Source organism: Ambystoma mexicanum, chromosome 13 (assembly GCF_040938575.1).
Source record: "Ambystoma mexicanum isolate Mex_15411 chromosome 13, UKY_AmexF1_1, whole genome shotgun sequence".
NCBI classification, from domain to species: Eukaryota; Metazoa; Chordata; class Amphibia; order Caudata; family Ambystomatidae; genus Ambystoma; species Ambystoma mexicanum.
In genome coordinates this window covers 739,328,273-739,353,882 of record NC_090938.1, presented here as the reverse complement: position 1 = coordinate 739,353,882, position 25,610 = coordinate 739,328,273, and the positions used below count along the sequence as shown (strand labels likewise).

At 45.7% G+C, this 25,610-nt stretch overlaps 1 protein-coding gene across 2 annotated transcripts in view; it reads right to left on the bottom strand.

Moving 5' to 3' along the window:
• LOC138521870 (carnitine O-acetyltransferase-like) overlaps positions 1-22,395 on the bottom strand; it is a 136,186-nt gene extending 113,791 nt beyond the window's left edge. The window contains exon 1 of one of the 2 annotated variants that reach the window (XM_069635021.1): positions 22,003-22,395. In XM_069635021.1, the coding sequence (XP_069491122.1) occupies positions 22,003-22,050 (48 nt within the window). In that variant the 5' untranslated portion in view covers positions 22,051-22,395. The remainder of the gene's footprint in view (positions 1-22,002) is intronic. The other variant, XM_069635022.1, reaches the window with a different exon arrangement.
• Positions 22,396-25,610: the final 3,215 nt, after the last annotated feature.

Below are 25,610 nucleotides of genomic sequence, written 5' to 3'. Positions count from 1 at the left end.
GGATAATAGGCTACTCGCCCCGGTCACGCTCGACGAGTGGTTGTGGGTCCCTAGAACACACATCCCCAGTCGGGTTCTGGACCACCCCCGGTACTGGGTGTTCTGTCCGGAAGGAGGGGAGTTACTACAGATGGCTCACAACCTGGCCCTCTCCATTGAGTTGTATTTGGGCTCCACCATTCCTGGCCAAAGTGGCGGAGCCGGCCGCGTATCAGAGGTGGTACGAGGCGGGCCTCGTTAGGGCATGCCACTTGTGGGTGGGCAGCTCCTTCATGCCCCTTCTGGATCTGGAGGAAGCCCTGGGACTTGGCAAGCTTTCACCTTTCTGAAGGAGTCCTCTCCGAACCCTCATTTGGGGGGGGGGGGGGAGAGACACCCTCAGGAGGGAACTCACGGACTTCGAGAAAACAATCATCTCCACACGAGGCTCCAGGGGGGTCATATCCCGTTTCTACAAGCTCCTCCTGATCTCGATACCCAGGGATCCCCCACCAGCACAGACACAATGGGAAAAAGATTTGGGCATGGCAATAGATGACAAAAGGTGGACTAAAATGTGCTTCCGGGCTCACCGCTCAACGACCTCCCCCCAGTACAGACACCAAGCTCTAAAGGTTTTACACAGATGGCACTACCCTCCACAGTTGATAGCCAGAATGGGCCCGGGTTACGACCCTCACTACTGGAAATGCCGAAAGGAAAAAGGGGACTACATGCACATGTGGTGGTCTTGCCCAAGGGTGCAGTCATATTGAGGAGAGGTCCTATCCTGGATCAGGGGGGTTGATGGTGTTACTAGGCCCCTCTGTCCCTGGTTGCTTCTATTCGGCATTGAGGTGGGAGATGACCAGGAGGCCACCCAGGGCCACATGTTACAGGACATGCTCGTGGCGGCCAGGAGCTGCTTGGCCCAGAAGTGGAGGAACCTGCACATGCCTGAGGAGAGGGAATGGGTTGCGAAGGTTCGGACGATATACAATATGGAATTTCTAACCCATGTCCTGGATGAATCCAGATCTAACATTGAAAAGTACGAGCGGCTGACCTGAGGGGTGAGCCCTTGATCTGTTGGCCGTTTTGGGTTCTGGTCCAGGAGGAATTTGGGGACCTCATAGGTATCTGTTTTACGAGGCATGCGCCCCCTCACGGGGTGCGTCTAGGTTGAGCCCTAGACTATGTGTGCACTAGTCTATTTGACAGTCCGAACTTAAAAAATGCACAATGCATCCCTGCAAGACAAGTTTGAAATCGACACCTGTTCACTGGCTAGGGGAGGGTGGGGGGGGCGGGGGGGGAATTGGGGAGGGTTATTGACTGAACGTTTTTTCTGGGAATGGAACCGAATTGAAATGATATGTTTGTTTTAATAACCTTAAAAAAATATCAATAAAAACTATATTTAAAAAAAAAAGAATGCAACTCCAGAAGGTGTTTTCGCACCATGACCATATGTCCGCCGAACATCCTAGCATGGCCTTGCCACCAAAGGTCAAGGCTGGAATCACCTTAGCTTTATAAAATTGAATTACCGGCTTCTTTGAAGAGGTCCCATACTTTTGATTTATTACAGCCCCTTGAGCCGCCAGGGCTTTACATTTTCGGCGAATTTTCTCAACCATTTGGTCATCTTTGATACAAGAGTTTATTGTCACACCCAGATATTGCATTTCCATCGTCAATTTGATTGAATCTAGGCCCAAGTTCCATTTAAACTTTACGGTCGTCTTCGAACCCCTTAAATTTTGCAGAACCAGTAGCTCAGTTTTTGCAGGGTTTATCACCAGGCGTTTGCTTCAGTATATTTTTTAAGTGCAGTCAATTTCCTCTGGATCCCAATCTGCGTTACATCTAGGAGCACAATATCGTCTGCATATAGGATGTGTCCTAGTCTGTGACCATTTATTTTTGGGGCGAAAGCTCTTATATACTCGAACACCAACCCTATATCTGATATAAATGTACTAAAGAGAGTAGCTCCTAAGGGGCACCCCTGTTTCACTCCTCTAGTTATCTATTCAATTTAGTCCAAAGTAACTCACAATCTATGCTGTCGAATGCGTGAGCTGAATCCACGAAAGCAAGGTATATTTTGGTTTTATTTCGTATTGCTTCCATTTTTAGTAAATTCATTAAGAGGAGGTTTAATGCCCAGCCTATCCCTCTCACGAAACCAGTCTGTCGCTCATCGGCGATTTTCGCTGATTTTATCCATTCTATTAACTGCAGTAGCAGTCGAGTTGCAAAAACTTTTCCTACTACATCCAGAAGTGCAATCGGCCTGTCATTTTTGAGGTTCGTTCTTATTCCCTTTTTGAATACAGGCACGATTATTGCTCTTTCCATGAATCTGGTATCCTTTTGTGTTCAATGATGTTTTTGAAAAACGTGTAGCAAAAATCTGCCCATGCTTCAGGATAGAATTTTAGTTTCTGGTTTTTGAGGCCATCAGGGCCAGGGGCTCTAGATGTACTTAGCCTCTTGATGTTTTCATAGATGTCTATCCTGGATATAATTAGGTCCCAAGATCTTATTGAGGGTAAGGACTCCTATGTAGTCTCCATGTTTTTAAAAAAAAATATTTGAGAAATGTTCTATCCATTGATTTTCAGACAACATTATGTTGGATTGCTTGTTGTGGCGCTTCCATGTTGTTAATTACTTCCCAGAACGTGCAAGCATTTTTCGATAACATTTTTAGCATATTTTCAGCATTGTTCTGGGCCATAATGCCTTTATGTGATCGTAGCCAATTTTTAGACGTTGTTTGGGCCGTGTTTTTTCGTTTCATAGTCTTTTCGTCGGGTTTTTCAGCAAGGCCCTAATGAATTTCCTTAATTGTCTTTTTTTTCCCCCCACTACTTCCTGATCAAACCCATGCTTTTTCTGAAAGCTACTTTTCTTTTGCTCACAAATTGTTTGTGTAAGCAGCTAGTAGGGCTGGGTATTCTACCATTTCTGATGTTTTTTTTCTTGATTCACGGGCCGAAGACTTTGTCATGGTCATGATCTGGCCCTCACTTAATTTAAGGCGATTTCGACCGGCAGTGACCAAAATATTTTGACTCCATGCTAATTCTTTATTCAAGTTCAGCTCTCGTATATTTATTCGAACAAGTTCGTGGTCACTGTATGGCATGTTGATTACAGTCAATTCATTGATCTTTCCCAACAAGCTCTCCGATACGTAGAAATAATCCAAAATGGATTTCAAATTTCCATTTTGCCACGTTGGTTTCGGAGGGATATCGACTTTCAGGATTCCATTCAGCATAGACATTTTCCAGGCCTCCATTTCTTCTTCCCATGTAGTTTTTAGTACATTTTTTGTTTTGTCCGTTATTAAACTATTCAAGGTTTTGGCATTATGTATTTTTAAACATTCCATATTAAGGACGCCACAGAGTATTATATTGCCGTTTTTTTCCTTAATCATTATTGAGTCGATGAGCTCGTCTATAGCGTCCAAATATGCCCATACATCAGATGCCTTGTGCTGCCAGTACAGGTTAATTACATGCAGTTTTTTCCAGGGCTTAGCTTCTCGATTTCAATAATTACATATTGTATATATGGTGTCACATTTGATGCCTTTATTATGCTCAGCCCATGTTTGATCTTCACCAGGGTCAGTAGTCCTGCCATAGGTCTTCCTTTTGCCTGCTTAATAGCGGGATTCCATGCAACTTCATAGCCTTCGACTGGAGGTTGTGACAGCAGCCACGTTTCTTGCAAGCAGATTATTTGCAACATTTCTATTTCGCTAGGACTACTGTTAAACAAGTGATTAAACCCTCATGTGTTCCACGTGCCCATTAACAGGCACAGATTATTTTTCGCTGAGTTGGCATCATTTCGTAGCTTGAGCATTTAAAGTGTTTGACACCCAAGTCCAACTCATTTATGGAATTGCTTGTCGACTTGGGTTGTAAGCCCCTCATTCTCGCATTTACTTGCAAACGCAAGGCATAAAATAAGCGGTATCGCATCGCAATTTACGATACAATACTGCTGTTTTGCTGTATATTTAATAAATCATGTCGCACCAACTGAGATATGATTCACGATTCATTAAATATACAGCAAAAGATTGTGCCTCAACTCTGCGCCTGAGTCTGTGCACAGCGTGCACTGCAGGCAAGGCAGAAGAACCCGGGGCTGGGCTCATAACATTGTATCAATGTTATGAGCCCAGCCCGGATGCGACGTCATCACGTGAGAGGAGGATCTCAGGCCCCCTCTCACACTCGGCTCTGGCGTTTCAGGTAAGGAGTGCTTAGGGGAGGTTTGGGTGGGGGAGCCGGGCCCGTTTTACATTCATGTTTCATGGGGTGGGGGTGAGGCTGGGTGTTTAGCAAGTGGGCATCCCGGGAAGAAATATTTCTCCCGCCCGTTTGGGTGGGAGAAATATTAATACCAGCTATACTTGCTATTACCCAGCCCCTCAGTAACACAGCATGCTCGTAGAAGGCTTTAAAATATATTTAAAGCCTTCTACGAGCAGGCTGCGTTATTACTGCGGGTGCTGGTTTTTGCAAGTGGCAGGCAATAATATTCCTCCCGCCCCGACGGGCGGGAGAAATATTATTGTCAGCCACTTGCAAAAACCAGCACCTGCATTAATAACCCAGCCTGCTCGCAGAAGACCTTTTCAAAAGGCTTCTGCAAGCACGCCGCGTTATTACTGCGAGTGCTGGAGGGTGTTAGAGAGTGGCAGCCAATAATATTTCTCCTGCCCATTCGGGTTGGAGAAATATTATTGCCAGCCACTCTAACAACCAGCAACTGGCCCGGCTGAAGATGTGTGCCATCCGGCCCGCCACTGCTGAGGGTGAAAGTGGTGCAGGGTCAGACTGGGGCATACAATAATTGACTCAGGCACCAACGAAAAAATGCTCCACAATTGCAAATGGGAATTAATTCCTTTTGTGACGCTGTTTGAACAAATTTTAGAGAATATTTATTCAGCAACACTGGTCAAAACTATACTAGTTCAGTTGAGTAACTCTTCAAACTGGCCCACATTGGCAAAAAAGGTGGACCACTAATTTGACCCAAAAAACGGGCCCACGCAGCTCGCAGAAGGCCTTTCAAAAGGTCTTCTGCGAGTAGGCTGCGTTATTACTGCGGGGTGCTGGTGTTAGGGCGGGAGAAATATTATTGCCAGCCACTCTCTAACACCCAACACTCGCAGTAATAACGGAGCCTGCTCGCAGAAGGCCTTTGAAAAATGCTTCTGTGAGTAGCAACAGACACGGCTCAGGATGTGTGCCTCCCCCGGCCTCCCACTGCTGAGGGTGGAAAGTGGTGCAGGGTCAAACTGGGGCATACAATAATTGTCTCAGGCACCAACTAAAAAGTGCTCCACAGTTGCAAATGGGAATTCATTCCTTTTGTGATGCTGTTTGAATAACCCAAGGGGGAGGTTTCTGATCAAACGTGATGCAAATCGTACATTTTAGAGAATACTTATTCAACAACACTGGTCAAAACTATTAGTCACAATATAGTCCAATAACGCATCAAACTGGCCCACATTAAGCCATGGGCCTATTGCCCTATAGGCCAGTCCGAGCTTGCAATGGTGCATGGAGGTTAGCTGCTGAATTTATCACGAGGCAGGCAGCCAGAGCCAGTAGGAAGCTTTACACTGGCCATAACTTTAATGTGAGCACTGCAAAGTGCATATTAAAAGCCCCAGAACGAAAATTGTGACTTTTTGCTGTGCTTTGCGGACTGGAAATATGGGGGAAGTTGCTGGACTCCCTCCCCCCAGAGGCTCGAGTCCTCTTTTGTTTGTAAAGGCGAAAAAGCCCCAACGCTGTCTCCGATTGCTGGGCTGGGTGTTAGCAAGTGGCTGCGCTTATTTCTCCGACCTGTTCAGGTGGGAGAAATATGATTTTCACTCCATAGCGGGTGCTGAGGGGCCCTGTTGATTCTCGAGCCCCCGCCCCCCCCCAGAGTGAGTGTGCATTGTTGTGGGTAATGAGTTGCTTTTTGCCTATTTTGTAGGAATTGGTCTGAGTGTAGAGGAAGATTAGGCAGAGAGGACCATCCCACTGTGACTTGATAACAACGTTCCTGAGAGGTAAGCAAAGCCTACCCAACCTTTTGTTCTAGAAATATCTTTTTAATTGTAGACTATTCAAATGCCTTCTGCAAGCAGGATGCGTTATTGGTGAAACGGTGGCCTCGCTATATTCAGGGTATTGCAAATACTCCCCCAAAGGTGGTTGCTTCGAGTGATTTGTGTTCTTTGCAAATAAACAACCATTTATAGTTCTTGAACCAAAACAGATGTGTACTAATTAGAGCTTGGAAGGTATGTGGCAAGTTGCTTAAATTGCTGGCAAATTCTGGCTTCACTGCTTAACCAAACTGTGTGATCCTGGACAAATCATTTAAACCAACCCAGCCACACCAGTGTGCTGGCAAGAATAGAAATGTGCATTATTTATCCTTCGGCAGTGTCGGTGGCCGGATGGGCATTACATTGCACAATTTGCTGCTAACTTGCCACTCAATACTTCCCACAATGCCACAGAGTCCCAAAATGTGGTGCCTGTGTGCCATAGGTTTAGAGAAGAGATTTCCGACCTCTTGGGCACCCTGATGATTTTTCTATTGGCTTTTAGGTGTCTGATGGCACTCCCTCTTTAGATTATTTATTTTGATCTTTTAAATCATCTCACTTTGTTGACTTGCAATAAGCCAGACCATAAATGGATGGGTATGTTAACTTGCTGGGCCCATTTGTCTCGCAGATGCATGAGACTTTACGGCACTAGTAACTGGTAGGTGCTGCATCAGGGCCTCACTGACCTGGTCAGACCAAGAGACTGGCATCCTGGCATTTGGTTCTGCAGAATAAGATAACTAATGTCCCCAATTTGTCACAAACTCCTTGTAGCTGCTGTCTTCATCTTGGGGAGTTGCTTGTGACCGTTAAATGCCAGAACACTAGCTAAATGAAACTTGATAATAAAATAAAAATGACACATTCACAATTGCATCTTTAGTGATGTCTTGTTGACAATTTGATGGACACTGCACTATGCACCACTGACTGCTGCATGACCCAGCTTCATAGAGCCTTGAACTGAAAAAAAAAGCTTTTTTTTTTAAATCAGATCTATTTATGTGGTCCATTCATGCAGTGAACCTTTACATTTTACAGACACTCATTGCACTAAAGTATTACTTGAGAGGTACATAGAAATGCTGTATTCTTGCTAATTGTTTGTCTTGGGGTAAAACTAACTTTGGGTGACATTTAAAATAGGAGTACAAAATTGCTAATCAAAAATATTTAAATTAGTAAATTCTGCGAATCAATTTTTGAAAACTAATTTATGCCTTGAAACGTGATCTTTATTTGTTCTTTAGAATCTGTACGCAGTTCTTCGAGTGCATACGGATCACATCGTCTGCTGAATCTCCAATACTTCCTAATTTGGTTCTCTTGTTTCTAACCATTCTTTCTGGTTGGTTTTTTTTTTTGTTGTTGTTGCTTTAGCTCTACCTGCTGTTTGTCATGTGTTAGGTCCATCCATGGTTCACTTATTCTGAAACCGAGCTCTTGAAGCTCGGCAACATTTTCGACGATGAGGTCTCTTATTGCTCTTGAATAAATGTGCAGCAGGACTCTGTCTGTTATAGTCTTGTATGAATTCGACAGTTTTTAGGTCGTTTGTTGTTAATCGCCTGGAGCAGAGGAAGATGGTTCAGGAGTTGCAGGACATTGTATCGATTTTGAATTAGCCCATCGTTGGATTTGCAAGTCCGCTCTAACAACAGGCAGAAATTTGAGATTATACCTTGCTGCTTCTTTGTCGTATACTTTGGCCTGTTTGGAGAGAGGACAAGCGAAAGCCAGTCGCCTTTGGCTCCTTCTTTTCTTTCCATCTCGTCTCCTTTATTGTTTTGAACAAATGTAGTGCTTCTTATATCTTTGTTTAGCGGTACTCTGCTTCCCAAGTTCGCTTCCAGCACTTTGGTTTTCGCTTGCTCACCGATTCCATTGATCTTTCGGTAAGCCGGAGCTCATCTTTCATCTAATGTTCGAAGTTGTTGTGGTTCTACATCTGGTTCATGACATTGAATACGCCGTTTGTTTACGTTTTCAGGTGTAATGTTCATAGTACATGTTCGTCCTTGCAAACCTTCTCTATCAGATGTTTGTTGAGAGTTTGTTTCATGCCAGTCTAAGATTACATTTTCCTCCTCATATTCGTCTTGCATTAAATCAACGCTATTTGAATCGTAGGTAGATAAATTCGCCAGCTCTTCAATCATTTGCTCGTCATCTGCCTTCTCCTTTTTAGCGCTTTCGTTTGTCATTTGTGATTTTTCAGTTTGATTTATAGGGGCAGCCACCACTCCAGCTCCTGTGGCCTCCTCCGAGTCTGCTTTAGATTTCGCTGCTACTGTTTGTATTGTTACATTGAGAGCTTTAATATTCCGTAAGAATTTGCACAAATTTCTTGAATTAGTGTTTTTCTTATTAGGCATATTTTTTGTTTTCTTAACTTGTTTTGCAGGTTGTTTGCTTTTCTCCTCCTGTTTATCCACTGCTTCTCTGATTGCAAACGTATCCGTTTTTCCAGCTGGTTCGGCAGGGATGTTTACCGGAAGGTCAGAAGGATTTCCAATCAGACCTTCTGCGTTTCCTGCTGTTTAGGGACGAGCAAGATCTGCGCCTTCAAGAGTATTGTGTTTTTTCTTCCCCCCCGTTACCATTACAGCATGCTTGCTCGATAGCTATAACAGCCGGCTTGTCTCCACTTTGAGTTCACCAGAATTCATTGAGTGCTCTGCCAGCTGTGTTGGCCGTTGAGATGAGTTTCTGAATGATTGGTCATGGGTGACTACATTCGTCACTATTGGACAGGTGCATTCTTCGCCTTTAGTACTTTGTTCGTTTTTGGTTGCTGTCATTTTAGAATTGACTAATGTAGCCCTTCCTTGTTCTTCACCAATCCTCTGATTTTGTTCATTATCCGGGTGATGTTTTTTTAGTATATTTAATGCTTGGCAGGCTACTTCAGCTAGCAATCATTTGTCTTCTGCACTGTATTTTATTTGCTCTTTGATTTGTGTAACAAAGCTTGCATTGTTTTGCTGGTGGTTCAGTGTATGGATTTTTACTTCCTGTAATAGCAACTCCATGTTTGTTAGTTTTGCGTTTGCCAAAGCTGTCAGAGTAGACTGGTCTTTTAAACTCTTGTTTAAGTGTTCATAACGTTTTATTAGCGGAGCAACAGTTATTGTTAGAGCCAAGATATTTGGCCTTAATTGGTTGATTACTTGCTCCACTAATTCGAAACATTCGTTGCGAGGGTCAGCAGATTTTTGCCCAATATTTGGATATATGTGCTGACTTTGGCATCTTACTCAGGGGAATTCCCTTTTAGCTAGTGACGAATCTGTATCAGTCGTACGATCATCGCTTGATTCAGAAGAGACCGATTCTGGGAGCCTTCTTGCATGGTTCCCTTTATTACCTCTGTGCTTTGAATTTAGGTTAACTCCCTTATTTTGTTTTTGGATAATTTTAGGTTGCTGTTTGGAGTTCTGTGAGCAGGCAACCATTGTGGGACTCATGCTTGTCATAATTCTTCTAAGTTTATTCGGCCGATAGAAGTGTTGAGGCATGCTTTGTGTTTTATTTCCAGGGTCAACCTGATTGTCGCTCTTCAGGTCTCTTGTTATATCACACAAGTCATTTAGCATTGAAACTGTTTCGTTTGTTCTGGTTTTGTTTGAAATATGAGCTAACGTCAAGTTGGCACCATTCAGTTTTCCGTTTATTTTCTTCAAGTCATCTATTAGTTTATCAGCTAAATACAGGGAGTCTCTCCTCCCATTATTTGCTGCTCATAGATCCGGCAGACTTTCTTCTAAAGGGTCACCTTTCAGGAGCATAGAAACTCTAGCCTCATTGAAGACTTCCTCATCAGATCTGTACTTTGTTTTGTTTCTTGGTACAGCCCTTCTATCATTACTAACAATAGTTGGGTCAATCCCATTGCACAGTTCAGCTACTGGCGTTTGATTATTTCTCCCGTTGGCATTTTGCACATCGTTATGATCGTGCATTTTAGGAAGGACTTTTAGTAATTTTTTATTGTTCTGGTCGTACACCCACAGGGCCAGGACTCCTAACGATGTGGGGATTATGGATGTTATGGCTGTGTCTTGATCTGCAATTCCGATTTCGTCAGCAGTGTAAAAAGAGTCTTAAGTGTATTGCAGGCCTTGTATGCTTTGTCTATACCCTTTGAAGCCACATGAGTCTGAATGGGGAGATAATGCTTGAGCTCTGAGGGACGGAGCTTCGACACAAGCTGCAATTGCAGAACTGTCTCCGCGCTCCCAACATCTCCCAGCAGAGCCCGCCACACACTCCCCGCACTCATCCCGGTCCGTGCATGCACAACTCGCAGCGGCCGCAGTCCCAACGCCCGCTCAAGCGTCTCTCGATCCCGCGCCACCAAACACCATGGCCGCAGCCCCCACCGCCTCGCCCTGAGCAGGTGTGGCTCGCGGCCCCCCAGCCAACACAGGCACAGCCTCCAGGGCCGTGACACCTGAACAACCACACAACGGCACCAGGGTCAGATTTGGGGCAGAAACAGACAGGCAAGTGACCAGCATGGTTGAGGTGGGGTCAAAGTTAGTATGTTTTCCAAATTGCGGTAAGTGGGAGGGGAGGGAGGACAAAACGGTTCCATGCAGCTTACATTCCGGCAGTATTGAGGTGGCTGGAGTCTCCTCAGGGCTAGTTATCCACAGCACTTCAGGGACAGATAATGCCGTAACCGTGCTCGTGTGAGCGGCATCTGCGTTACAGGTGTGGTGGTCAGTGGGCAAGATGCCTGGGCTTCCATTTCCTTCCGCCCCTACCGAATACAAGGAACACTCCCAGACACTCTGGGACGCTCCACGTGAGTAGGGGGTTTTTAACTGTTTCTCCTCCTCCTTCCTCTTAGTAGAGATAGTAGAGGTAAACCACTCCACCACAGGTCCACAGTTCCACAGTGCAACGGACACAAGGAACACTCCCAGACACTCCGCAGTGTGCACAGGGAAGAGTGTTTGTTGTGTTGTCAGTCCTTGCCCTCCATACGGATGATGGGAGGAGTCTATTTACAACCTGCCAACTCGCAGAGTTGAAGCAGAGGTGAAGCAGTTGGCTGCAGTGTGCGCAGAGCAGAGCGTTCGTTGTGGGGTCTGTCCTTGCCCTCTATCCGACTGCTGGGAGGAGTCTATTTACACCCTGCCAACTCGCAGAGGTGAAGCAGATGGCTGCAGTTCGCTGCGCTGCCGCAGCTATCGGGTGATGGCAAGGAAAGAGCCGTGAGGAACCGGAGCAGAAGTCAAAGTCTGAGTAGGAGTCAGTGTGCCGGACGACAATCACAGAGGTGCGACACACAAGCTGTATGGAAAAGGGCTGGGGGCAATACAAACATTGAAAAGATGGATTTTAATAGCCTCCTCAAGATTCAAGCAGCAAGGGAGGTGAGCAACACTTGTGCTATACAAGTTATGAATATTAAGGAAGTTGTATGCAAATTAATGGACTTGAAGTCAAGTGAACAGGAAGATTGTGGTTTCAAATTATATTGAAACCTCTCAGCCCCGGTTTCGATTACGGCAGAGGAGAGCATAAAATATAGAAAAATATGGTGCCCAAAAACCTCCCTCACCTCCTCCATTGGGACAACTGCAGCTGGAAGGAAAAGGGGGCTACAGTCCTAGATGAGGTCTGTGTGCTGACGTGCAATGGTGTTACTGAAAAGGGACCACTAAAGACTAACAGGGTTGCCTTTCACACGCCGGCTGATCTCTCCCAAGTGCCTGGGCAAAACCCTTTACGAGCCAGGAAGCTTTGGTCATGTACTGGGGAGATATTAGGGGGGCTGGGGGGGGTGACACTGGGGGGCAGTGATGAAATCACTACATGTGTCCCTAAAGTCACAAGAAGGGTCAGGGGAAAAAAGTTACAGCCAAAATCATAGACTCCTTGACACGTAACAAAGTAAGGGAGGGGGGGGGGGCGCGTGAGACCGGAATCTCTCTCCTGCTTCAAAGAAATCAAAATCACTGGAAGCCTCCTGGGTTGGGCATCAAAACGAGTGGCGTGGAACAAAGATTCCATTATAGAAGCTTACCACAAGCAAGCTCCAGCACTTCATCTCAAACGCCCCATTTGAAGGGGATGGAAACAAGGGAAGTGGAGGACTCTGTTCTTTTGGAATGTTGGAACTTATTAGAATGTTGATTGGGGGGAGGGAAGTCGAGCACAGGGAAATGTTGACTACCCACATTGCCGGGAAAGAGGTGAAATTCAACCCTGAAGCATGCAGGGGGGACGTGAGATGGCTGGGCATCGAGTCGACCAGATGAGGTTTGGCTCCATCACTGCTATTCATGGGCTAGATAGTCAAGTGAGGACAGAGGAGAAGCATATTCAACAAAACGGGAAACTAGTGGATTCACCCCAGTAATCGAAGTCCCCCATTTCCCAAAACTTGCGAATGATGGGCCCGATACAACTTAACCATCAACAGGCCATGGTGCAACAGAGGGTAGGAAAATGCAAGGAATTGACACAATGAGTGAAGATTGTTTTGAGAGTGATGTCCCTTTCTAGGGCCGACTCCTCCCCCATACTGTTGGAGCAGGAGATCTCAGTTAATGGAAACGGGGTGCCCCTATGAAAAGAACAAAGTACGTGATCATGGGATTAACGCAAGTACTGTTGCAGCAACATCAAAAACCATGGCCCCATTTATAAAGCTATACAAGTCAATAAATGATCATCTAAGAAACCAAACCACTTTATTGGCCATGCTGCATTCTAAAATGATCTTTGTGGAAGGCTGTGTGACGGCAGTCCAAGAGAAATTGGCTAAGAATAGGGAAGAAATTATGAGCATTTTACATAGAATTTTGGTCCCTACAATTGAGGGAAAAAAGGCAAGACGACTATCAAGAGCTTGCTGTGATATTAGAAGCCAAAGCACGACCGGCTTCCACCAACAAAGAGAAAAAAGGCCGAATGAGGACCCTAGTGTGTTGTAATTGCCTCAACAAGTAGTGCTGAACGATATCCCGAACCAATTCCCCAAAATGACACTCAACAATGGTTTAATTGAAAATTGGGTCTTAGCCCCACAAAAGACCACCCGGAAGCCGGTGGTATAGGGGTGGGAGGAGTGGTTGGGAGAAACGGGACATAAGATAGACAAAGCCAGGGTCATGTCAGATCCACTGCCCGTTAAAAATAACAAAGAATAACAGATATTTACAGAAAATAAACAACAGTAAAAATAAAATAGAAAAGGCAATTTTGCAACATGATACTCAGATGAAGCCTCAGAACAACTCAAAGCAAAAAAACAATGACCCCAGAAGGTTTTTTAAGAAATTCAGGTTACCCACGAGCACAGTGGTAATTATGGCCAAAACACGGGCAAAAATTGGGACATCTCAAAGAAAGATAATCTTCTAATGAAGATCGGTGGAGCTCACAATACTAGACCAAGGGCCTTATTACGAGGTTGGCAGTAACCACCAACGTTGCAACACAGTTTCTTCCAGGTGCCACCGGGACCCAGGGGTCCGGGGAGTCAGGTGGCAGAAAATGTTAATCCCCATATGACTCCATGGGAATGGGGACTCTGAAGCACTGGGACCGTTGCTAGTGGTGCCAGTGCTTCCGTGACAACTCTGCTTTCAGGGGCCGTTGCGCCCAGCAGGTCAGACCTGCTGGGTGAAGAGGCCCCGCAAAGCAGAGCTGTAGTCTGCCGGTCCGGAAACGGTGCCTGTACCCTTATTTCCAGACTGACAGGCTCGTAATGAAGTCCAAAGACTCAACTGAACAACTGATGGAGCTTTCAATTTATTCCCACAAGGATGAAGCTAAATAAAGCCAGGAAGTGTATAGCCTCTCAATGATTGAATATCAAGAAGATGACCCAGAGGAGTTTGATAATTACTAAGGAAGAGGGCCCCCGGAGGGGCTCTAGGGAAAAAGACTTGCCAGTGTTTCAAAACACCAGAAGACAAACCCTTGGACCTAGTAACCAAGCAAAACATTCACCAAACCTCAGCCCTACATGAGAGGCACTGTGAGACTAATCAGAAGAGGCCCCAGACTTTACTGTTACATGTGGGCAACAGCGATACAAAGCACAATGTGCCGCATTATCTAGGGGAAAACAAGACGTATGGCATAAAGTTTCTACGTAGTGTAAATGTGGAGACAAAAAGGAGCAATGGTTCACAAAAGGAAAAAACTGGGATAAAAGAAAGAAGCCACTGGATGAGGAATTAAGCATTAAACTGGAAAGAATATTTCTAATAGATTATGGCTTGATATTGAACCGAGGCACACTTTTGAAATTATTTAACCATATCCCGAGATTATGCATGCTTACGTCTAAAGACATTGCCAGGGTGGAATTCTTAGGTGAAGAATGCCTGGATAGTGTGGTGATGCATCTGAATTCTAGCCTAGTAAAACAGGCGATCTTGGAGGAGGCTTCCCTTTCCTACCGTTGGGATTTCATAGAGGCAACAGTGCGGAATAGATAGAAAGGGTTTGTAGGGGGGGGGGGCAAGATTTGTCTGAAAAATCACCTTGCACCCTTGGCAAGCCTTATAAGAGATCAAGAAGAAGTGAGTAATGGTAGTAGAATTGACATTGAGGATGGCCAGATACCACCTCTAAGAATCACGGTGGGCCATTCCAACAAGGATTAAAGAGATGTATTAATACAGTTGGAAACTAAGATGAAGAATGACCAGGGTGAAACCTGGGGTTGGCTGGCCACAGCACTGGCAACCAAAAAGAGAGAATGTTAGCTAGGCCTTCAAAAGAAGCAGGGCAATTGGGTTATAGGCTGTTGGCATACAAGAGGGTTTACCCACCTCTTTATTAAGGAGGAATGGGATGACTGACATAATTTGCCTAAAAGATACATGGTTGTGGTCGCCCCCAGTACTGGATGGTTTCACTGCCTTGTTAAACCCAGCCATAAAAGGCCACAAATATCCCTACATCCAGGTGGTAAAAATTCAAACTGTCGGATTACAAAGAGAATGAACTGACTAGTTGATTATATTCAGAATTTACTGGAATTCAGACGGTATTAGCAATGCAAAATTTATAAATGGAGTCATGGACCGGATTAATGCATTTCGGAGGTCTCTGGAGGATACCCTAATAATAATAATAATAATAATAATAATAATAATAATGTGGGGACTTTAACATGACCACAATGGCACAAAGGCAGAAGGGGGATGTATGGGATGAGGAAGCTGCCTTGCAAGATTTACAACGACTCAATGGACACACAAAGGGCGACATCCGGCTCGTCCGCCTTGGTCGCAAGGCACCCGTAATAAGATCCTGGATTACTTTTATGTGTCATAGAACGTCCAGTTGTGGGCATCGGAACTTGATGTAATACAGACGACATACAGCGACAATAATATATTAAAACTCACCTGTATTGCGAGTTCTGAAGCAAAGGTAGAAATTTACCCATTTCAGGTCGACATTACACCAGCCAGAAATCAACTAAGAATGTATTACATTTTTTATTTTTTAAATACTAAAATAAAATCTTACTTTTTGATGGATTGCCTCAAAGACCTTATATCATTGAAAAAGCAGAATAAGGGTGAGGCTTTGGATTATCTGAAACGTCTTACCTCTTTTGTAGAAACCAGAAAAATTGGGACTAAACCACAGTTTGCCCACAAGCATTGCTTTGACGTGGACTTGGTTATGCAAAGAGAAGCCAAGATCAGATCTAATTAGGCTAAACGTGGAGAATTGTCCAACAAGTGCAATTATGATCAGGAAAAGAAAACCGTAGTACAAGAGCTTGATAAAGGGCCGAAGACCCCCAATGATCCAGGAAGATGCCGAGCAAATGCTCCAGGAAAACAACAAGCAAGAAGACTGGCGAATCCTGGAAACTATATAACTATTACCACCCCAACAGTGGCCCTTCAATCCAATATAATTGCAGAATCGGTATGCATGGACCACTTCACAATGTTGTTCAATATGGAAACTGGTGAAAAAAAGCAAGAAGAGACAAAGTCGAAGACCTACTGAGGAAGAAGACATACTATGGCATATTAACAAAGCAAATACCTCAAGGGCGCCTGGCCCCGACGGGTTGTCCAATGCCTTACTAAAGGAGAAGACAGAATTATGGTCTACTTTTCTGGCTATATTGTTTAACCAGATTAAAATGTTAAGGCAGGTGCCTGCGTCCTGGAGGAAATCGATAGTAGTTCCTGTATTCAAGAAGGGATCGCCTTTCTTGTTATCGGAAAAATATTTGAAAAATGAATCCTGACTGGCCTTGAGGAATGGATAACTGAATCTGGCCACTTTGACCCTTGGCAATCAGGGTTCGTCGGGGATATGGGTACCTCCTTGAATGTCTTCCTGATCAACCTCCTTAAAGCACGATCTATAAAAGGCAAGAGCAAAATCTTCCTGGCATTCATTGATTTGGCACAGGCTTGTGATTCTATAGATCGAAATCTACTCTGGGCCAAATTGGAGAATTGGCAGCCCCCTCGAGATATTCTGGAAGCTATTAAGGCATTGCATACAGAAACATCATTACAAATAAAGCTGGATCAAAGAGGGTGCTTATCAGGCCTTGTTGGAACTACTAGAGGGCTAAAGCAAGCATGTAGTTTGGCCGCTGCCTTATTTAATCTCTTTATTTCCGTCCTGCGAGTAGCAATGAAGTAAGCTAGGAGTTTTCCACCTAACATCGATGGTCAACTGCTGGACCATCTAATGTATGCGAATGACCTGCTCTTAATTGATCAAACTCTGGTGGGCCTCCAACGCCAGCTAAATGCCCTATATGCTTATGTGTTGGAAAATGGATTAAAAATGTATGTTGAGAAATATAATATTCTGATTCTACAACTCGCTGAAGGAAGGAAGACGAATAAATGTCTTGGCACTTGAACAACAAGATTAACCAGAGTGAAATCGATCAACTATTTGGGAATGTGCATGAACATCGCCTTAAGAGACGCCCCTCAAGAGGCAATCCTGCAAAATAAAACCAAAGCACTTGCATCTCAAGCCAGACTGAATCAAAAAGCATATGGCAAATTCTGGTAACATCCTACAAAATGAAGGTAGCACAAATTCTAAATCTATGAAAGAGAAGCTTTTTTTGCACTCCCAACAACAACTTGGCCACTCGTACAAAGCCTTTTTTGGAAAAGGGTTTTGAACCTACCAACTTGTCTACCAATACAAGTATAGCGACAGGAATTGGACCTAAATGTCTTTATTCGCTCTGGTTACGTGGATGATCTTAACATTATATTGCAAGTGCCTGCTGGTGTCACCAGTAACAAGGTTTGTGTTGTTGAAAAAAAGCTCTTGTTGGTGAAAGCATACAAGCCTTGTCGAACTGGAAAGTATCCTGCCAAGAATCATTTGGAAGGCTGGACAGAACAGAGGCTGAGTTGGATGCTAATGCAGTTTCTATTGAAAAAGAAATATGGAGACAGGACTGGATTGAGAAATTGGAACAATCACAGCAACGTAAGCTCTATTCAAATGCTTTAATCTGTAGGCCCTACAACACCTTACCAAAATATCGGTTGAGATGTCCAAGCATTTGTTGCAGAATTAGGTTTATGAGATCACGACTGAACTTGTATCAGACATTAGAGGTCTTAAAAACAAGAAAGCGGGATAGTGAAATGAGTGTCACCTGTAGGCTATGCAAAAAAGGAATTAGAAAAAGAAACTCTTAAACACCTGCTGGTGTCTTGTAAAGCAATAACAGCTCTTCAAACAAAAGTGTATGGTTATTTTTTTTAAAGACATGAAGACAATTGCGCCAGAGGAATGGTGGATCATACTTAGAGAAGGGGAAAGGATCTCCTTAATCATTGTTTTGATTGCGTATTTGGACAAAGTGTTTGAGAGAATTAATAAGGAATAATAATTTTAGCGATTGTGAAAGTTGAGCAACATAAGTCATGGCAGCGATAAATTAAAATTGTGCGAAATATTAAAGGACTAAAGAAAATAATAAAATGTGCCTTTTCTAGCAGTGATGCCATGGAGCTGCTGCTGCTATTTATATTTTGAAATGTTTAAAAAACCTGCAATTACTTTGACCTGCAAAACATCCTTCCCCTCCATCTCCCACCAAACAAAAAAAAAAAAAGGAAAACAAATAAAAAAGCTGTGGGTTACTTAACAAATAAGCAAAACAGCAAAACAGAAAAAGTGATGGCTGGAAGGTTTCAAATCATTCATAACCACGGGCACACGTTGTGTGCTTGAGGCTCAATGTTATAGAGGCTAGTACTGGAGACTTAAGTTGCTGGAGGGTGGCACTATTCAAACATGAAGGTGTTGGAGCAAAGCACTGGAGGTGTATAAATAAATGAGGTATTGGAGGATCTTAGGGGGTGCCAGACATTTAAAGCTGTTGACAGAAGGCCCTTAGCGACTCGCAGTGGATGGTGTGGTGCCCGTGGTGAAAATGGTTGGGGGATATTCGGGCTCTGGGTGACTGGCGGCAGTGGGTTGCTGTGCAATGGTTCAAAATGCTCTATTAACATGAAAATCCCTGCATGCATTGCCCACGTGTAAAAGCGTGAAGTGGTACAGCCTCTGATTGTCTTCTGGTTGGACTTATTTTGGTCAGTTGCTGTGGCCAGACACTTGGCAGGCACTGGATGTCTGTCCTTTGGTGTTTAGGCCTCTTCAAGATGCTCGGTTTACAGTTTACTCCGAGTGATGCACAATAGTCCCAGTTGTTGTGCTGGTTCACAGTAATTTGGTATTATGGGCCTACACACACTGATATTAACGCTACATATGGTGATCCATTCTTGTATGAAATGTATATCATTACAGTGATATTCTAACCACATTTTTCATATTGTACTGAGGAACAATGCTATGCGATGCCACTTCCTGTTTTGTAAAGAGGTGAAAGGTTGTGTGCCATCACTTCCTGTGATGTCGGGTGGGGTAAATGACATCACTTCCTGTGATATCATCAGAGGTCAAGGGACGTGTGATGTCACTTCCACTACCCCAAGCATTTTGGTGAAATTATGTCCCTCTTTGTTAAGTGCATTATCGTAACCGGTATCAAACAAGACAGGGTTATTAAGTAGGTTTGCAACTCCTCGAAATACGGCTGGGGTACACTCTAGAAGTCTGGATTTGGCCGATGATGCTGCTCCATTTCAGACCAGCCTTGTTTCGGAGTAGATTCTTGGGTTAGTGATAGCCAGGTTTGTCCTCGACACAAATGAAGATGCTTTTAGGCTTTGTTGGAGAATTGTAGTTTTAGGTCAGTCTGCATGCCATTGTGCCTGGCCTAAGCAAACCATGCACATCCCTGCCAAACACAATTGCCCACCACTGGCACAATATTTTCTTCACCAATGCTAAAATTCACAATAGAGCAGTCCACCAGTGGTGCATATTTGAATGTGTATCATAAATGCTGTGCCAGTGCTCGTCACCAACATGCCAACCGTCACGGTATCCAATGCCACAGAACACCGCCTAAGAATTCCACACCCAGCACAAGGGCAAAGATACTGGCCAGAAATGCCAGAACGCTGTGCAAAGAAAGGGGAGAACACTGTGCAACTTTGCCCAAAACACAACCTCTCTCTAGAATACGTCCGCAAAGCGGGTAAAACTGCCCCTCTCGGCCCTACTCTTCAAAGAGCATTCGGCCAATCGCTCCACTCATCACTACTTCACCTCCAGAGGTAGTCGGCTCCTCCCCTACCCATCCCAGCTCCTCGGTATCCTTACACCCTTATGTGAACCCCCCGCACCTCCTACCCTCGAGTGTGCCTCCTCCCCTCATGTACACTTGTTTGTCTTACATTTGTATGGCACCTATTCACAAGTGTTTCCAGGCGCCACAAAACAACAAAACGGTTATATTGGCCTTGTGACTATCCTACCGTGAAAGTGCATGAACAAAGTGGTAAATGCAAGGGGGAAGGGCAGAGGTGCAGGAGAGGGGTGCCCCAAGGGTGGGGATGACCAAGTGCCAGGTGGTCCTAGGCAGCAAGTGCAAGGGAAGGACCAGGATGGGCTAGTCCAGATAAGGAAGCCCAGAGGCAAGTGCTGGGGGGGACTGGTAGGGGGTGGTCTTGCCCCTGTATGGCTCTGAAGGGACAAGGGCCCAGTCGCAGCGACAGAAGCAGACGGACAGTTAACACGGGAGGGGGCGAGGGAAGGAAGAGGAGAAAAGTCTTGAGAATTTTCTGTAACTTGAGAAGATCCGGCTCAAATCCAAGGGGTGCATAGAGGCTGTTCCAGAGGGAGGAACCCACCAAAGAAAGGGATCTACCTCCTACTCTTTGCTTGGAGAATCATTTGACATTCAGAGGGTTGAAGCCAGAGGATTGAGGCCGGGAGGTATTTAGGTAGGGAAAGCGGGATGTAGCGCTAGGTTCACACTTTATAAATGCCATACGTAGGGCCTTACAGTCCTTTAATTAGGAAGCACAAACATGCCAGGGAAGGAGGCATGCAAGCATAGGTGTTCCGGACTCCATGGGCCTCATTACAAGTTTGACGATGCAAATTCTTTTAATACCACTTTTCCTGCACTGCCAAATTAAGGTTTTGGCGTAATTACCAAGGGGTAATTCTGCCCATTTTTTGGGGGATTTATCTCCAGCATAAGGCTGGAGATAAATCCTCCACTTTTAGTGTAAAAATCAGGGAAATTGCAAGTCAGTAATTCCGCCAACAATACCCCATGGAGTGCTATGGATGCCATAAATGGGGACTAACATCGCTTTACTACCACTTGTAATCCTGTAGTATACCCACTGGACCAATTGGCGGTAACAGAAAATGGTTTTGGTGGCATTACCACTGAATTACCGCCAAATTCCTAATGAGGGTTCCATATTCCTAGAATGCCTTTTCATGATCAAAAAGGCATTCTATGCGTCATCCTTGGTTTATTGTCCAGGCATTGCCATAATGGTACCACCTGCCCATGAAATGGCAACATCGGGAAAATAGAGGGAGTACCAGGGCATAACAACTGTTGTCTCTGCAAATTAACAGATGTGAGGACATGTTTTATAAAGTGAGGGCAAACTGGGTTCAGATCTTTCTTAATACACTAGGGAGGCATTTAGATCTGTAATGAATCCAATAACTAAAAATACTGTTCTGAAATGACACTGGTGGCCCAATACAGCACAACGTTTGATGTTACTGTGTGTTAGAGCTAGCTCAAGGAGATCCCAGGAGGATGTATTTAGACGGGGAGGGGAAGCAGCGGGTAGGAATAATGGGCCTAGGTCGCATGTCAATGAGTGGGTAAATATGCAAGTACCCCAAAAGCGGTGTATCCTGCCTCACATCCAGCCTATCTAGAGACGAGTACAGTAGTTTCAGATTATAGGTAGCGCTTACGTCGCACCTAACAGCCAAAACAAAAAAAAAACAAAAATATATATAGATGTAAACTCCTGCTGCCAATGATTGGCAAAAGCAAACGGTGACATGGAGTACTGTACATACCCGTTACACTGCCCCAATTTAGGTAAATGCCATCATCCTGGTGGGACAAGACTGCGCAAAGTCAAAACAAGTATCACAAGGCAACGGACAAACCCAGGCCTGGATGTTGCCCTCCCTGACACGGGACACCTCGGCGTGCACAGATACTGCATCTCGAGCACGCGATCAAACAGAGAAACTTGACTTGTAAACAGATAGAGCGAGACGCAAGCGGCTAGAAACTGACATGCACACAGAAAGAAATCGACGCGCTAGAGGAACGAAAACACAGTCACGTGGAACTAATGATTGCAAAACCTCGTGGAAGCATATGCCCCTAACAGCTGCTCCCCCGGGTGTGGGTCACACACGCATGCACAGAGGGTACAATTTACCCGCATGCACAGAGGGTGTAAACAACTTACCAGAAGCAGGCGGCAGGCCGGCCTGCTGATCGCTGGAGTCCACAGCATCCTGAGCTTCTAGGGGTGCCCTGGCCCCCACAACGCATGCAATTAGGCTGCTGTCACTGGGGCGCAAAGGAGCACGCCCTGCCGTTGCCAGGGCCCAGGAGTGGCCCTCAGCACAGGAGCCCCAGCTCGGGGGTGCAAGGGAAGGAAAGAGCCTTGCAGGGGATTTGAAGTGCACACAGACGCCTGACCCGGGTGCACACGGAGTGCTGCTGAGCACTTCCAGGGCCTGGGGCGGGGTGGGGCGGGCACACCCCCTGGGCTGGGGTGGAGTGTCAGCTTGTTTTCCGCTCTTATTAGAAGGCACAGGCTAGGGGCTGCTGCCAGAGGCCTGGGGAGGGAGGATCTGCTGCGGGGAGGGGCCAAGAGGGAGTGGCTAGAGGAAAGTAGACAGCTGGGCCAGCAGGAGAGTGGGGTACAGGGACTGGGGTGAGAGGAAGGATGGGTAGGGGCTAGGGATGTATAGGGGCTAGAGTGGGAAAGGGAGGAGGGGAGAGTAGGAGGGGCTGGCATGTGTGCCTGCCTGCGGGAGGGGCTAGGGTGGAGGGAAAGGGGTGGCGGGGACACGGTGACGGCACAGCCTGGCTGCGGGGAGTGTTCACAGAGCTGTAATCTCTGTTTGTTTAAAGTGCCCGGGCGTTTCGTTTGGCAGCTCCTGCCAGTGCAACCCTCCAATAACGAGTGCTGAATTATGGGCCGAGGAGAGGGGTAGGGGGAATGGGAGGGGCCCCGGGAAGGGACATGGGAGTGGGCGGGAATGGGAGGGGCCCCGGGAAGGGACATGGGAGTGCACGGGAATGGGAGGGGCCCCCGGGAGGGACATGAGAGTGCACGGGAATGGGAGGGGCTTCGGGAAGGGACATGGGAGTGCACACGTACAACACGAACAGCTCACGCAGCAGACCAGGAGCTGCACGGCTCAGCACGCTGCTGCGAAAACTTGCTTCAGAGGCCAGTGGACAGGAGGAAAGAGGTGCCCCCAGAACCAGGCACGTGGTGGGGGCCAGGCTAGGGCAGATGAGAGACAGAGTAAGAGGGCGACAGATTGTCCCCTTTACAACTAGATATCCTACTTTTTTAAAAAACTTTTTTATTAGTCGTCACGTTTAGGTTGTTACACCACAGCACATCTGTTTAACTGTTACATCAGGAGTAAAATATCTGTTACATTTCACATAGCAATATTATGGCGACAAGTCAGCATTAGTAATCATATTACATAGGTATAATCTGAACGGGCCCCAAATGTCCTTAGGTCTGCATGCCGAGGGTCGGGTTAAAACAAACTGTTCCTCTGACTCGTTGACATGTGTCACTTCTTGTAGGAATTGGTTCATGGTGGGCAGAAGAGAACTTTTCCATTTCTGTAAAATACATTTTTTGGCAACAGCGCATGAAATGTTAAATAACCTTCTAATTTTCTCTGATTGCTTGCCAATGTCACCAAACAAGTACTTCTGAGGAGTCAAATCGGGGGGGCACCTCAGTGACTTCTTCCTGCAGCTCAGCCACCGCCCTCCAGAATCCCCTCAGTCCCGCGCAGTCCCAGTACATGTGAAAGGATCCAGCCTGAGGAGCATTACATTTAGGACAAGCGTCAGAGGTGTCTGGTGCAAACCTTGCGATTTTGGCTGGTGTATAATGTAGCCTGTTCAGGATTTTAAATTGGATCACCCTTAGGCCAGCATTAAGCGAGACCTTCTTGGATAACGCACAATAACTGGCCCATTTCTTTTCTTCAATGGTCCCCTGTAAATCCGCTTCCCACTGCTCCTTTATCTGATTCAATGTGGGGGTATGAGCTTGAACAGCTGTGTATAACCTAGAAATCCCCAGGCCTTTTTAGATGTTACTAACTACACACATGGATGAGGTGGGGGTTCATGCGGGAAGAGAGGCCACCTCTTCTGGAATGCAGACCTCATACGGTATTATTGCAACGTTTTCAGGGGCCCACCCCCCAGTGCCCTTAGAAAGAGACCCCGGTCCACAAAAACACCATTAACAAACATGTCACCCAGCTTCATTTCCCCGTTAGGGTCCCAGGACTCCTGTATGTTAGCGTCATGCGTGAGGGGTATACCCGGGAAGTCCCAAAGCGGTACCTCTGGATTGTAGGGGACCACCACTCCCAGCCTCTTGAATATAGCCATCCATGCCCTGACTGTACAGCTAACCGCATTATAAGCACATGTGTCTTTATACTTTGGATCGAAAATAACTGATTGTGTATTCGTGGGATGTGTGGTATGTTCCTCTATCCATGCATGGGGTGTACTCTTCTCGTCATTATACCAATATTTCGCAAATTGGGCTTGGGAGACGTAATAATAAAGCTCGAAATCGGGAGCCGCTATCCCTCCAGAGGAATAGGGTTCTGTAATTTTCTCCCAGCTAATCCTAGCTGTCTTACCGTTCCAGAGAAATGTTACCAACATGGATCTGAGCTTGGAGAAGAAGGCCCTCCCCGGCCATATAGGAATATTGACAAATAAGTATAAAGTTTAGGGAGGACCACCATTTTAAGAATGGCAACACGGGAGCCGTCTCCAAATCTGAAGGTTGGAGCCTAAGGCCTGCAGGGAGCCCTCATGGTTATCTGCATAGAGTGTGAGCTTGTTCCTGGAGACCATTATTCCCAGGTATCTAATGTGGTCTTTGGACCAATTGAGTCCCCCTGTGTCTGTAGAGTATCGGGTGGCAGGTGTTAGAGGGAATATTTCCAATTTGGACATATTTATAGTATACCCAGAATAGTCTGCAAACCCCTGGATCTCTGTCATGATTGGTGTTATATTTACCTCAGGCTCCCTGATATATAGCAATGTGTCATCCGCGTAAAGCGAGATTAGTGTAACGCCCACCTGGTTCCCACGGGGGCGCTGATCTAGTCTGGATTACTGCGGCCTCTTCTAGCGTGATGCGCAGGAGCCGGAACACCGATTGGACAGGACCTCCAAATCGTGCTTCCTTGGCCCGTAGGAATATCCTTCTGCAGATGAGAAAGGGGATTAACAGTCTGCAGAATGGTGTGCTAGCTCCCCCCTTGCCCCCTCCGTTCCTCTCTATTCCTCCAAACCCGGTTTAAGCTCACCTTATGGTTTGGAAGGTTGAACTCTCCATCCTGCTTCTGGTGCAGGGGCGCACGTTCGTCCAGTTACTTCACTGGTTTTCAGAATGGCGCTGGCAAAATCCACTTGACTTTCCTGAGCGATGCGCCGTAAGTATGAAAGTTCAAAGTTCAAGTGAGGCCCCCTTTATGCTGTCTTTCTCACCTGTGATCTGTCCTTTATTTCAGGTGCAGAATGAAGGCGATGCGTCGAGGGGTTAACCTGCCGAGGTGAGTAGTAATGAGAGCGATCCCTCTAGATGTCCTTATCATTCCTCTGAAATGTCTCTAGTCCTTTCCCCATAGGGGCCGGGGTACGGTACCTGCCAACGGGGCGGCGCCGACCCGAAAAGTGGAAGGAAAGCCGGTAAGTATTATGGCTGTTAATCAGGCTTTCCTTCTGTGTGTCCTTTTTCTCACCTTTTGTTTCTTCCTCTCTCCCCTAGGTGCAGAG